This window comes from Myripristis murdjan, chromosome 8 (genome assembly GCF_902150065.1).
Source record: "Myripristis murdjan chromosome 8, fMyrMur1.1, whole genome shotgun sequence".
NCBI classification, from domain to species: domain Eukaryota; kingdom Metazoa; phylum Chordata; class Actinopteri; order Holocentriformes; family Holocentridae; genus Myripristis; species Myripristis murdjan.
Genome location: NC_043987.1, coordinates 32,781,867 through 32,797,217, shown reverse-complemented (window position 1 = coordinate 32,797,217; position 15,351 = coordinate 32,781,867). Strand labels below are relative to the sequence as shown.

At 39.7% G+C, this 15,351-nt stretch overlaps 1 protein-coding gene and 1 gene segment (V, D, J or C); both read right to left on the bottom strand.

Moving 5' to 3' along the window:
• The window catches only part of LOC115363486 (uncharacterized), a 381,300-nt gene extending 374,942 nt beyond the window's left edge, over positions 1–6,358 (bottom strand). The window contains exons 1-2 of the mRNA XM_030057738.1: positions 6,316–6,358; positions 3,916–4,224 (exon numbers count right to left, since the gene is read on the bottom strand). Coding sequence (XP_029913598.1) covers positions 3,916–4,224; positions 6,316–6,358 — 352 coding nt within the window. The remainder of the gene's footprint in view (positions 1–3,915; positions 4,225–6,315) is intronic.
• Positions 6,359–12,020: 5,662 nt separating this feature from the next.
• On the bottom strand, positions 12,021–14,460 carry LOC115363700 (immunoglobulin heavy variable 3-23-like). The segment is given in 2 exon segments: positions 12,021–12,628; positions 14,418–14,460. Coding segments are annotated over 2 exon segments (651 nt in total).
• Between the last annotated feature and the right edge of the window lie 891 nt (positions 14,461–15,351).

Below are 15,351 nucleotides of genomic sequence, written 5' to 3'. Positions count from 1 at the left end.
CAGTGTATCTGACAGTGGAATAATAATAAAGAAGTGGTGCAGTGTGATGATAGAGTGTGTTTGTCCCTCAAAGAGACTCACAGGATCCAGCAGCCAGCAGCAGCAGCAGAGCTACAGAGAACATGCTTGGTGTTGAAGGTCAACTGGTGGGAGCTTCTCTTGGTCTGCCTCAGCTGACAGTGTGATATCAAGTGTTTATAGCAGACTAGAAGGAAGTCAGCTTTGCATACAGCACAACACTCACATGACAGAAAAGGAGGATGGACTGTTGCATTACAAGCATTTAAAGCATGGATTGCCAATTGTTGTTTCTTCTAATGAAGTTTTTACGACAAACTGTTTATTTACTCCACTTTTTAACAATTAAACAGAAAAATTGTCCTTGTTTTTATATGATAAATTGGGACCTAATCCACGCTGATTTTTTTTTTTTTTTTTTGCATGCTTTGGAAAGGAATTAAGTTTAGAAAATATGAAGTGATGAAGTATTATCTGATTATGTCTTTTTTCCTTAATCAGTTCCTGTTCTGGTAACAACACATATCCTGTTGTATAGCTCCAGTTGTATGAAGCCTGTCAAGGATACAGTTCCAGTGCTACTAAATCTTTATTAATATCACACCAGCATGTCCACTGAAATCCATTGTGCTTGATTTTTTCACTTGAAATTGTTTAATATGTTTTGAATTCATAAGCGGGCAGTGCAGAATTACATTATTATGAATTGTTGTATGGGAATGTCATTAATGGATGCTATATTTCATTATCATTGTTATTGACTGTTCATCTGGAGATACACCTCACTGCTGGAGTCGTCTCTGGAGATGGTGAATCGACCCTGGACTGACTGGGAGTAGTAGATAGGAGAACTAGCTGTGTGTATCAAGGCGATCCACTCCAGTGCTTTACCAGGAGCCTGTCTGATCCAGTTCCACACTGAGCCTGAAAAGCTAAATCCAGAGGTTGTGCAGGTGAGTTTGTGGGATCCTCCAGGCTTTTTAACCACTGGCTCAGACTCTGTTATGGTCTGAGCCTCAACACCCACGGAAACAAACAACACTTTCATAGAGAAAGTATATTTATATTTAAATATTTACTTATATTAGTATATTCACTAAATTTGGATTGTTATTTACACTGTAATAAATTACCAGTATTTCACAATAATTAACAGTATTATTTTACAGTAACTTGTTGTAATTAAGTTCCCCTGTAATATCCCAATGAATACCTGTAAAAACTACAGTATCCTTGGATTTTACAGCATTTAACTGTTATTTTACAGTAAAATCCTGCAATCAAAACACCCCTGTTATATCACAACAAGGTCTGTAATATCACAGCAACACAGTAAAAAAAAAATGCAAGGATTTCACAGCATTCAACAGTATTATTACAGCGAAATTTTGTATTCAAATATTCCCTGGTAAGTCACATGACATAACCAAACTTGGCACTGAACCTGAAGAGGCCATTTCCCTCTTCTCCTCTGGGCTGAATGGAGAAGGTGAGCTGCATGCAGAACGTCTGTTTGCAGTACAAGTATACAAGGATACAAGGAAGTTTATTTGTCATTATACAACAGGTTGAATAATGAAATTAAAGTGTGGTTCCCTCTTGATTGATTAATTGATTGTATAGAAAATAAAATTATTAAACATGGAGGAGTTCAGTTGGTGCATTTAGTAGTAGTAGTACACCCATGGTATTTAAAATGATATTAGCACTATTAGCTAACTAGCTAACATTAGCTAGCTGTAGCATTTGCCCGTGTGGTCTGATATAAGCTGTGTCCCAATTCAGGGTCTGCATCCTTCGAAGTCGGCATTTGAAGGCCAGTTACGTCACAACACTGCTCGAAGGCCTGTGCCAATTCATCCAAAGTCGAAGGATCCTTCAAATTTGCCTCCTTTTCAGCCGTTGGTAGCTGATTCGGAGGATGCACCGCGACTATCCTTCTCGGGCTCCCGTATCCCAAGATGCTTTGCGTGCTGCTGCTCAGTCAAAAAAAGTTAACTGAAATGGCCACGGCGCCGGCGGCATCTAGTATATGTAAGTATTCAGATTTCACTATTATAAAATATTCGTTTTTTATTCATTTGGACATCCAACGCCATACGTTAAACCAAAACCCCTTTCTTTACTGTTCTGTCTTGTCTGACGGAAAGAAACGTTATCTTTCTGTCTCCGGAGTTTGTTGTCATGGGAACGGCGGTTACGCGATAACGCTAGCTAGCTAACGTTAGCGTTTGCTATTTACCACAGCCGATCTTATTATTTAAATTTGAATACCTAAATACTGTACATTATGCTTTTACTGAACTGCTGAGTGTGCATATGATAAGATTATGAAGGATGATGACTCAGCTTGATAAATGCTGCCTGCAATACATAAGTCTATTTAAAACTGAAACTGTCTTTGCTTATTAACAGGTACTTCTTGGGCATCAATCCTGAAAGAGGCTCAAAGACCAGGAAGCGGACAACAATGAACCCTCATATGAGCAACTTTTGAGGAAACTAATTGACTTTGAGTGGGCATCATAGTTTTTTTTGTTTGTTTGTTTGTTTTTTGCTGCAGCAGTTGTCAGGCTCAGTTTTGAGTAGTTCTTCTGAAGACAACTTTGCACTACAAGATTTTTGTACAACGCTGTTGCGTGTGGATTATAGAATGTTTGAGACTGAGAGGAGCGCCTGACCCCTTTACGACATCCCTTCATCGCTCTCTCCCTTCCTCTCTTACCTTAATGTAGGCCTCATTCCCATCCTCTTACTGTTATTGGGACACAGCTGGGTAGTTGAATGGCAAGTTTCTGCACAGTTTCTCTGCATTTTAAGATGCTTTGAAAAGTTTGACTAGGACTAGGAAGTTGAATTTCTTGAATTCTTGAATTTCTTGGCATTTATGTTGAATAACCCTTTATTTGTAAATAAATATGCCATTGGGCTAACATTGACTTTACCTCAGAGTTGTGTGTTGATGTGTTAATTGTACAATGATTGTAAATTCACAGTAAATGGAAACTTCATCTGCATTACTTTCACAGTAAATTACTGGCCAGTTTTTGCATGATTTCCACACTATACATAGTAAATTCACAGTAAATTACTGTCAAATTGTGCATTACTTTCACAGTACACACTGTAAAAGTACAGGGCCTTGTTGTAATGATGTACAGCAAAAGGTTGTAATTCCCCAGTAATGTACTGTAATATCACAGTAATTGCCTTGTCACTGAAGCTGTGAAGTTACAGTACACAGTTGTGCTTTTACAACAATGCATTGTAATATCACAGATGTGAAATTACAGTAAATTGCTGTGAGTACATTTCACAGTATATTGCTGTAATCCTTACTGTGAAAGTCATGCAAAACTTAATTTATTGTGAATTCACAGCGAAAAATGTTGCAGTAAGTCTTTATGCTCCAAGGCTCCAAAGTCATTTAAGACTCATGAGAAACCTGGAGCTGAAGGAAGAAATAAACATTTGCTGCCCTCTAAAGTTTCAAAGAAGAACTGCAGCAGAATTTCTCCTACAAAATAATGTCACTCACTTTTCACTCCATCATACATAGATATGGTTGTGGTTGAAATTTGTACAGAAATGTCCTTTACTTATATTATGAGTGAAGCTTTCAGTGACCAAAGTGTTGTTCTGGGTTTGGTAGTTTTGTGAAAAACATCATTGTGATTTGATCATTTAAATTTATTCATCAAATATTTAGGAAATATCAAATTATGTTTATGATGTGTTCAAATCATTTGTTGTAATTATTTGCTATGAATTCTTTTTTTCTTTTTGTAAGCATACATTTTCAGTGCTGCTCAGATGTAGGGGTGTTGTTGATCTGACAGAGCAGTGAGGATGAGGACTGGAGGATTTTGTCCAGCTGCTCCACCAACTCCAGTCACTGTGGCTCTCGAGTACAATAATAAACAGCAGAGTCTTCAGTCTTCAGACTGTTCATCTGGAGATACAGCTGCTGTCTGCTGTTGTCTGTGGAGATGGTGAACCGGCCACGGACTGACTGGGAGTAGGAGGTGCTGCCATCACCAGTTCTGATATAGGCGATCCACTCCAGTCCTTTTCCAGGAGCCTGTCTGATCCAGGCCATCCAGATGTGGCCAAATGTGAATCCAGAGGCTGTGCAGGTCAATTTGTGGGACTCTGCAGGCTTTTTAACCACTGGTTCAGATTGTGTCAGAGTCTGACCATCAACACCTGGCAACACAAAACAGAAAAGCATCACATGCATGAAGTACGGATTTGAATGAAGACGCTGTCAAATCCAGGTGAGTGAAAATGATCCACAGGAAGTTCTACATAATCACAAGGAAACTTTCACAGATGTGTTTACTGTGTTGACAACAAATTTACTGTCAGCCATGTGGACACTACTATTGACCGTTTCCCCCTGTTCATGTTATACATCTTGGGTATATTTTCTACATGGAGGTGTTAAGTATTGTTCTATATTGACTTTTCACGTAACACAACTGAGGCTAATTGAGGTCACATATATATTTATTGTATTGTTAGCATTTGTTGTTTGTTTTGTTTTTTTCCCTGCCATTTACCACAGACTGTAGACTGACTGTGGTCAGATATGTATTTTTTGTATTTGTGTTGTTTCCTCTATTTATGCTATTTGCTGTGTATGCTAGTTTTATTTCTACAGGTCACTTTTTGTATCACACTGCAGTATTGTGACTGTACTGAGCTGTATTGTATATGAGTGTTCTTGACATTTGCCCTGTTATATTGGTAACCAGACTCAGGTGTGACATCATGTGACTGGTGTCAGGTTTAAGACGGTGTCTCTCATTGTCACTGTGGTGTGATGAAGAGCGGTTGACCTCAAAACATCACCTTTTGCATCAAAGACTCTAAATGGATGCAATGATCAAACTGTTGTTTTACTATATAGACAGAGGACTTCAATCTGAAAGGACATCTTTTGTTGTTAGTCCTTTATTAAAGATATAGAAACCTTTAATTAATTTATTTATTTTGAATGGCTGTTTTTTTTTGTTTTTTTTTTTTGTTTTTTTTAATAATGCCTGTTTTTTTTTTTTTGTTTTGTTTTTTTTGTTTGTTTGTTTTTTAATAATTTCCATAAAAAGGAAAAAGAGAGTTGACCCTATCTCAAAACTGGCAGTGGCAATAAACACAAAAATCTTGGTGTTTCAGGTGAACTGGTGGGAATATCACAAGTAAGGTTCAGAACAAAGTTGACTGGACTTGATAGTAGGATTTCAGAAGACATTTTGGTGTTAACAATCATCATCAAGAGTCACTGGAGTCACCTGGTGTTAAGTGTGGTCGACCGTTGTCGCATGTGGTCAAGTGTGATTGGTGTTTCAATCTCCTGGGAAGGGATGAAAGGACAACATTGTAAATGGGAGATAGGTGGTGTCTGAGGCCTCCTCGGTGGGAATCTCAGAAGGCCAGAAAAGTGCAGAGTTTTATTCAAAATTAAATAAAAAAAACTTGTTGATGTGAAAGATATAGAAAAGACTGACAACAAATTTAGGAATAACTCTAAAAATGTTCAGAGCAAAACCTTTTTTTTTTTTTTTTTTTTTTTTTTTTTGTTATAGAGTCACTCTTGGTGTTGCCATAAACATTTATAAAACAAACTAAATTTAATGAGTTATGAATCAAATCAGTGCTTTATAAAACTCTTATAAACTTTTTTCCCTGTCCTGCAAACAAATACACTGAGTAGTTTTTGTTTGTTTGTTTGTTTGTTCGTTTTTGTTTTGTTTTTGTTTTTCTTAAACTCGGGGAAGTGGCCTTGAATGTGTTGGTGGTGTGAGGCTGCCTCCTCTGGTGGCTTCATGTTCCAAGTGTTCAGGGACTGAGGGGTTTTTGTACAGCTCTACCAATGCTTTGTGTCACTGTGGATCTCTGGCACAATAATACACAGCAGTGTCTTCAGGCTGCACATTCTGTCCAGTTAGAGTCACTGTCTTGCTGGAAGAGGCTAAGGAAATACTGAACTTGTTTTTCAGTGAATCTTTGTAGTATTCATAGCTAGTTGATTTATGTCCAATCCACTCCAGTCCTTTCCCTGCAGGCTGTCTGATCCAAGCTGTGTAATAGCTGTAAAAAGAATAAGAGACCTGACAGGTGATGGTCAGAGTTTGACCTGGCTGGACAGTCAGAGACGCTGGCTGTGGCAACGTTTCACATTTCACACCTGTGGAGGAGAAAATATTCAACATATCAGTGTATCTGACAGTGGAATAATAATAAAGAAGTGGTGCAGTGTGATGATAGAGTGTGTGTTTGTCCCTCAAAGAGACTCACAGGATCCAGCAGCCAGCAGCAGCAGCAGAGCTACAGAGAACATGCTTGGTGTTGAAGGTCAGCTGGTGGGAGCTTCTCTTGGTCTGCCTCAGCTGACAGTGTGCTATCAAGTGTTTATAGCACACTAGAAGGAAGTCAGCTTTGCATACAGCACAACACTCACATGATATAAAAGGAGGGTGGACTGTAGCATTACGTGCACTTAAAGCAAGCCAATTGTTGTCTTAAAAAATAATAATCAAAAACTGTTCATTCAATCAATTTTCTAACAATTTGTATAGTTTTTACACCATGATTTGGTAATCTATTCGGGCTGAATTATCTTTGCATACCTTGGAATGCAATTGAAATTAGAAGAGTACATGATATGTAGTGAGGCAGGAGAGGCTGGAAAAGTATTTCAATGTTTTCTGCATAGTATGTGCATTTACAGTATTTAAAACTCCTAATATCCTAATAGTAATGGAGATTCTCCTCAACATTTTCATTTTATTTTTCATCTTGATCAAATTCAACTTTTGTTCAACAACCCACATGGTGCTTTAAAGTAATAGTCATAAAGTGTCATATTCAAAAATATTCATTTGGGTTCAAATCTGCTCCATCAAGATTTTGTTGGACATGTTATTAACCATTTCAGTGCTGCAGTGCATGCTGGTAGGATCCTCAAATGATATTAAATGTGTGTGTGTGTGTGTGTGTGTGTGTGTGTGTGTGTGTGTGTGTTCTTAGTGTCATCACATGTCTGATCTGCTGCTGCCCCCTGCTGATCTTTGTAAAAATACATTGATTGAGGTTTTTGTTCAGCTCCTCTGCTCATTCACATCACTGTGGCTCTTTGCACAGAAATACACTGCAGAGTCCTCGGGCTTTAAGTTGGACAGTCTCATATACACCATGCTGTTGCTGTTATCTTTGATGATTTCTATACGTCCTTGCACACTGCTTGTGTAAGTGTTGTAACTGGCATCAGAGTAACCGCTCCCTATCCATTCCATTGCTTTTCCTGCATGTTTTCTTATCCAGCTCATAACACAGCAGCTGAAAGTGAAGCCAGTTCCCCTGCAGGAAAGACTGAGAGTTTCCCCAGACTTTTTCAGCACTGGACTGGAGGGAATGGACTGCATCCTCTGACCTTCACAACCTGATGAGAAAAAAGAAGAGGAATCAAAATAACAGAAGAAATTGATGAGACACATCCGACATTTTATTTCTGATATCAGTGCCTAGACCTGAAAACTCACAGGGCAGAGAGAGAGCTATGAGCAGAAGAGAGAGTTTGTTCATCATCCTGAAGCTGGAGATGTGAACTCTGATGCTCCACAAAACACAAGAGCAGCTGGCAGGACAGAAGTACACTACAAGGAGCAGGGATTTGCATCAGGATATCATGAGGAGGGATGGAGGGCCTCATGTGTTTGAATCTGTCACAGGTTATCATGTCAACCTATCAACTCTTCAGTTCATTTTGTTTGTCTTGCTGCTGATTCACTAATTTACTTGTTTTCCACATGAGACCAAGCCAGTTACCATGAACATCAGTTTCAAACTGCAGCCAAAATATGAGCACTTTCTGTTTGATATTGATATACTGTACAATAACATTATGATATAAATATTGATTAAGACACAGTAAAGCAAGGGATTCCAGCTTCTCTAAGATGGAAATTTTTAAATGTTTGTAGATGGACAGATTTGTGCCCCCCTTTGCAGACAGATAAATACACAGACATAGGTATGTGTGTATGCATATGCGTATACTTGCTTGAAAGTATACTTTTTGTGTTTGTGTGTATGCCTCATATTAATTTGTGTTTACGTAGGGCAATATTGTTTATTCTCAAAGATGTACAGTCACACTCAGAGTAGCTGCATGTTCATGTTTGATGGGCAGCTGTCCTGCACTGCTCATGTCAGCTTATTTGTGATCCTCTACCACCTCTGCAGCTTTCACAACCACTTTGACTCTGAGTGGTTTCTGTGCAGCTGCTCCACTCACAGAGACCACAGTGTGTATCTGGCACAGTGATACACAGCAGAGTCTTCTGGTTTTAGACCAGACAGTCTCAGATAAGCCATGTTGTTGCTGTTGTCTCTCGTCATCTCAACACGTCCTTGCAGACTACTAGCATAACCTGTGCTGCTCCCACTGCTAGAAACATATCCCATCCATTCCATTGCTTTTCCGAGTGTTGTAGTCAAGACCGCACCAACCGAGACCAAGACATTACCGAGACTAGAGAGTATACAAGACCAAGACATTTGGAGGTCGAGACCGAGACGCAACCAAGACCATATATATTAATGAAAAATCCTAACAAAATCGAACAAAATGACAGGTATCTCTTGTAAACTAAGTTTGCTTTTAAACAAATGAAACAGCAACAAGAACAAAATGCTGTTGTTTTCTAAGCAGCACAATGAAACAAATCTCAAATGTCGTTTCATAAAGAAAGATTAAAAGAAAAAGGAATAAGACCTAAATTAAATTAACTAAGTAAAACAAAAACAACAACAACAACAACATTTCAGCAAGGTTTCTTGAACATGGGTCTTCAACTTAAGCAATTTGCGAACATTTTGTATATAGTTTGACTCATTTCAAGCAATTAAGGCTTTTTTTGTTTATATCTTGAAATAAGATGTTAATCTGGGTTTGACAGGTGAATATTGCTTGTAATTAGTGTAAAGAGATTAATACACCTTCATCTGAAATAAGATACACCTTCTTTAAGTTTTTGCATGGGTCTTATAAAAGACACAAGTAGATTTCCAAAGATGCAAGAAAGTAAGGGCTCGGGGTTTTTCAGGATGATGAAATTGAATACTGAATATAAAATTCCGTTTATGAGCTTCCATTCATATTTTAATGAATATTTATTAGGCTAAATAATGATTTTTAAGGAACCTTGCATGAATGCTATTTTTTTTAACATATATTTAAGCATTATTACAGGAGAGGGTGTGAAGTTACAATAGAGCAAACCCTCGAGTGTAATATTGCGATTATACAACTATTACCAACAAAATAAAATGTATAATCAACATGTATTCATACTGTGGGCATTTTGCTCTCAAAATATAAAAGTTTTTTGCTAGTATTCTCTCCGTTTCAGCAGAAATACATGGGATCTGACGTTAACCAGTCCTTGTCAACCAGCCAACTCGGGTTTATCAAAACTGAATAAATACCACACATAGCAACACTGCTTTGCTAGAATATCCGTTGGAAAAAAAATCATTTTTTCCTTTACTTATAGTTAAAGTTCTGCCCACATCTCACTCATTTTTAATCTAACAGGTGCCGTGACAGCGACTCAGCAACACAGCTGATCTTTATCTACAACCAACCTATATTAACAGTTATATTTAAATATAGGCCACTGCTTTCCAGTGTCAGTGCCAGAACAAACATCTGTCTTAACCACAGTTTTTCTTTTATAAAGGCCTGTAAGGTCACAGACCTTTATAAAAGAAAAACTGTGGTTAACATGAATTTGTAGGCCAAATGAACCTTTTTAATATAAACATCTGTCTTTTCATAAACTTACCAGCAGATGTTTTATTTCAGCTGGGGGTGTGTCACTCCTGAACAGAGTTATATAATTTCAACCCCACCTTCCAGGGGCTTTTGCTAATCACCTTTTCAGGTTATTATCAATTTACCTCTGAAATAAAGACGACAGTTTTCAAAGATGTGCTAATTTATTAAATATTTATTTCAGTGTACAGATGCAAACAAACTGACAAATTAATTAAATCAATGGCCTAGGCAACTCATAAGGAATAAACAAATGAATAACGATTAATAGGCTAATTAATAACTGATAACTGATAACATTAACACATTAATAACAAGAAGAAAGTTATAGCCTGCACATCTCTGTGGAAAATCTTACAGGTACTGTGGTGCTGAATCCGCCTTAGCAGGTACTGTCCATGGTGCTGAATCGGCCTCAGCAGGTACTGTCCTTGGTGCTGAATCGGCATTAGCAGGTACTATACTGTCCGTGGTGCTGAATGCGCCTCAGCGGGTACTGTCCGTGGTGCTGAATCTGCCTTAGCAGGTACTGTCCGTGGTGCTGAATCTGCCTCAGCAGGTACTGTCCATGGTGCTGAATGCGTCTCAGCAGGTACTATACTGAATGCCCCTCAGCGGGTACTGTCCGTGGTGCTGAATCTGCCTCAGTAGGTACTATACTGTCTGTGGTGCTGACTCTGCCTCGGCGGGTACTGTCCGTGGTGCTGAATCGGCCTCAGCAGGTACTGTCTGTGCATTTCATTGTCTTTATTATAGAAATTAAAGCTCCGTAAAATTCACGGAGGATCTTGTTTAGCTCTTCTTTACTTACACCTAAGAAATCAGCTATTTTCCCGGTGTTTTTCAGGTACACAGTCTTGTAGACATTTGACGGCCCAAGACGTTGGCCGGCCGCACTGGCTTCATTTCTTTACCTCTCCAGCTGATCTAGCTCTTCTCTCGTCACTCGCATATCTCTTCTTTTTCTCTTCTGTCTTGTCTTCCTCGTTCAACTATTTATCCAAACTTAGGTCGCCAAGGAAATCAAAATTGACAACAAAACGGTCCATTATGCAGACTAACAAAGTTGACAGCGGCTTTTGATGCGGGTTTCAGTGAAACGTTCCATGTTGCCATAGAAACCACACAGACTCGGGCAATAAGATATAGGCGGAGTAATATTTTCAGTGACGAGGTATTTTTCATTTGAGCACGGCTAGCCGTGCTGTCATGCTCATTTGAGCATATTCTAAACGTCTGATTGACCAGTCAGATTGCTCGGTCGGATCTACCTGTTGTATAATTTTTTAAAAAATCTCACGTACCCCCTGGAGTTCCTCCACGTACCCCCAGGGGTACACGTACCCCCATTTGAGAAACTGTGCTGTAGGGTATATGCCCACATCAGCATAAGCACTGACATCTTCTGCTAAAAACACAACCATATAGGAAATCAAGTTGATCATATAATAATGTCCCTTACTGTATCGACCTCGGGAGCCGTGACAGCTATGAAAAACTGTGACACTGCCGTTTGGTTCCTGTTCGTTCTCATGTTTATTCTATGTTGATCCCCTCCTGCATGTTGCTGCACGTCAGCCAATCCACTATAAGCCACACAAAACACTCGCCGACACGTCTTGCAATTTGCCTTGTAGTCGTTGCCTCTGACGCTGTCAGGCCACGGGTTCGCCTCTTCGCATTCATGTCTGTAGGCTATTTTTGCAAACGTTTTTGCTTTTTGGGACGTGGCGGAGTGTCGGGTGTAGCCGACATCTTTAAAACACGCGGGTGCCCTGGTGCGCGCAGTGCCCAGCGTCGGTGTGTGTAACTAGGCAACCCGAGACAGGAGCGGGCGGGCAGGCAGACAATCACACAGAGAGAGACGCAGCCATGGGAGGTGGAGGTCTATCCGCTGTACCGTCAGCTCCTCGCTAAGCGGGTCCTGCCACGATTAAATTAGCTGCCTTTAACATTTCCTGTGTTTTATTTGGTTCATTATTCAGTGTTGATGTGTGCGTGACAGACGTGTATGTGGCATTTATGAAAATACGGGACAAATTGCGCAACATTTTATTGTCAATTTAAGGACTATTACGTATTTTACGGGACGGGTGGCAACCCTATTGGCCATGAAGAACTTATGCAACAAGAGAGAAAGCCAGCCAGAGTTTGCCGACATTTTTCATGGCGATTTCCCGGGGACGCCAAACATAACCACCGCTTCTGCAGCCGTCTTTATCCACTCTGCGTGTTCAGAGGGCGTGTCAGTCAAAGTGTTGCAAAGGCTGTGTGACACCGGGAAGGCAGCAGCTGCACTTTTCTTTTTTCTCTTATTAAAATAGTGAGAGCCTGGTCTCGACCGGTATTGATCAGAAATTCCGACCTCACTCAAGATATTTTCACTCAAGACCGAGTGAAAATGCCGCCGATTCCGAGACGAGACCGAGACCCTCAAAAAGTGGTCTCGAGACCGGTCTCGAGACTGTGGCTCTTGAGCACAATAATAAACAGCAGAGTCTTCAGTCTTCAGACTGTTCATCTGGAGATACAGCTGCTCTCTGCTGTTGTCTCTGGAGATGGTGAACTGGCCTTGGACTGACTGGGAGTAGCGGGTGGTGCCACCAGGGCTGATATAGGCGATCCACTCCAGTCCTTTTCCAGGAGCCTGTCTGATCCAGTTCATGGAATAGCTGCTGAATGTGAATCCAGAGGCTGTGCAGGTCAATCTGTGGGACTCTGCAGGCTTTTTAACCACTGGTTCAGATTGTGTCAGAGTCTGACCATCAACACCTGGCAACACAAAACAGAAAAGCATCACATGCATGAAGTACGGATTTGAATGAAGACGCTGTCAAATCCAGGTGAGTGAAAATGTTGACCTGCCCAGCAGAGAGTTAAAAGCAGCAGTCCTGTCCTATAGCCCATCATGTTCAAGTGTGTGGCCACTGTTGTCTGTCATCCTCTCTGCAGTCACATAAGTAGAGATGGGAGACATCAAAGTTTTGCATTGACTCCTCCTCACAGGGAGGGAGGACAGCACTGCAGTGGATTAGTCTTCACTGTAGAAATGGACAAATTGAATAAAATTTGATTGATGTGACATTTGATGTGATCTGAAGTCAGTAATTTTATCTCACAGTGACTCTTATTTTAAGCTGAAACTAGCCATGTGTAGCTCTGTTGCAGAACCAATAAAGAAAATCTTGTTTCACTGGAGCAAATTTAAAACCTTTTTTCCCCTCAGTTTATTGCTTACTTTTCAATCATTGTCTTTTCTGTGTATCTGTTTTATGAAGTTCTTTCATACAAAAAAAAACTTTGTGTTTATTGTGTTCAGCTCTTCTAATGTAATTCTTTTCTTCTGACTTCTTGAACTTTTAACATTCAAGGACTTTTAAAGCACATGATAGTTCAGCACTATTATTCATGTTATAATTATTGTTGGTTGTTCTTATGTTTTCTTTTTCTGTGTGTGTGTGTGTGTGTGTGTGTGTGTGTGTGTGTGTGTGTGTGTGAATGTGTCTGTGTGCTCTTGAAGAGAATAACTAAAATATTTCAATTGTTTTTGAATCAACAGCCTAGAAATACATCTTCTCACAATGACATACAATTACAATACGTGTGAATTCTTATCAGATTTAATAGCTGAATAGTTGTTACTTGGACAGTATTACTTTTGTTTAGTGATGCTTTGTAGGGGAGTGAGCGAATTAACGTATGAGATGAAGATAATTCATGATTTTGGTGAAGCTGTTAGGTAAAGTCAAACCACTACTGTGTTCAAATACATGATCTTGCATTATCTAAAACAGATTCACAGTATCAATCACCAATAGATAAGATAGATAGATAGATACTTTATTCATCCCGAACGAAATTCACAGTTTATAATTGTTATAATATATTTGTTGCATTACATCGTTATCAAACTGTGTCTGTTAATAAACAAATGAATATGATCTTTGGCTGCATGCTTGTCTGATCTTCTTTCTCCATGTGAGCCACTTGTTTGTAGCTCTGTGTCTCCAGGGGACAGAGTCTCTTGCTCACAGAAACACATGGTATTAAATTAACCTGTGGTGTGAGGCTGCCTCCTCTGGTGGCTTCATGTTCCAAGTGTTCAGGGACTGAGGGGTTTTTGTACAGCTCTACCAATGCTTTGTGTCACTGTGGATCTCTGGCACAATAATACACAGCAGTGTCTTCAGGCTGCACATTCTGTCCAGTTAGAGTCACTGTCTTGCTGGAAGAGGCTAAGGAAATACTGAACTTGTTTTTCAGTGAATCTTTGAAGTATTCATTGCCATAGCTATCTTTATGTCCAATCCACTCCAGTGTTTTCCCTGCAGGCTGTCTGATCCAAGCTGTGGAATCACTAAGAGAATAAGAGACCTGACAGGTGATGGTCAGAGTTTGACCTGGCCGGACAGACAGAGACGCTGGCTGTGTCAACGTGTAACATTTCACACCTGTGGAGGAGAAAATATTAAACATATCAGTGTATTTGACAGTGGAATAATAATAAAGAAGTGGTGCAGTGTGATGATAGAGTGTGTGTTTGTCCCTCAAAGAGACTCACAGGATCCAGCAGCCAGCAGCAGCAGCAGAGCTACAGAGAACATGCTTGGTGTTGAAGGTCAACTGGTGGGAGCTTCTCTTGGTCTGCCTCAGCTGACAGTGTGATATCAAGTGTTTATAGCAGACTAGAAGGAAGTCAGCTTTGCATACAGCACAACACTCACATGACATAAAAGGAGGATGGGTTGTTGTACCTCAAGAATCCGATGTTTGATTCAAGTTTAATTCCTAACTCCTAATTTTCATTATGATACACACTTGTTTCTTTACATGGCCACTTTATTGGCTCCACCTTCACAGTCCAATACAATCCAACTGTTCTGTCATAAAATTTACTTTTATGTTGCCTGTAATGCTCACGTTTTCTTTTTGTCACACTAATAAAGATGTTTATTCAGTTCTATGTTTGGCATTGAGCTCATAATTTGTGGTGCTGTTGTACTTGACTGCAATTTATTGAGAGGTGTTTCTGATGTTCTGTCTCCCTCATGTATATAAGTGGGGAGGACAAAAAAATTTGAAATGCCTCAAAATATAATGCAGTTCAGAAAAATATCTTGGAAAACTACAAACTCAATAATAAACACAAAAATAAATTGACACATTCTCCACAATGTCAACAAAAACTGAGCATTATTAACTTTCTTAAAAGGTAGAATTTATGGCAGAGCTGTTGCATTGAACTGCATTAGATTGTACAGGTAGACCTGATAAAGTGGCCACTGAGTGTATGTTCCCATTAGTTGGCATTCAGACTGACAGACGAGTCAGAAGCTGAATCTAAAACCTCGGACAGTCCCATCGGCTGTGGCTGTTATTCAGAAGATGGACAGGTCGGAGCTACTCTGTCTCCCTCTTGTGGCCAGAGTCAGTAATGCAGCAAAACTGTGAGCATACAGCTGATTCTAACACAGTTACACAACATGTGCTCCTCT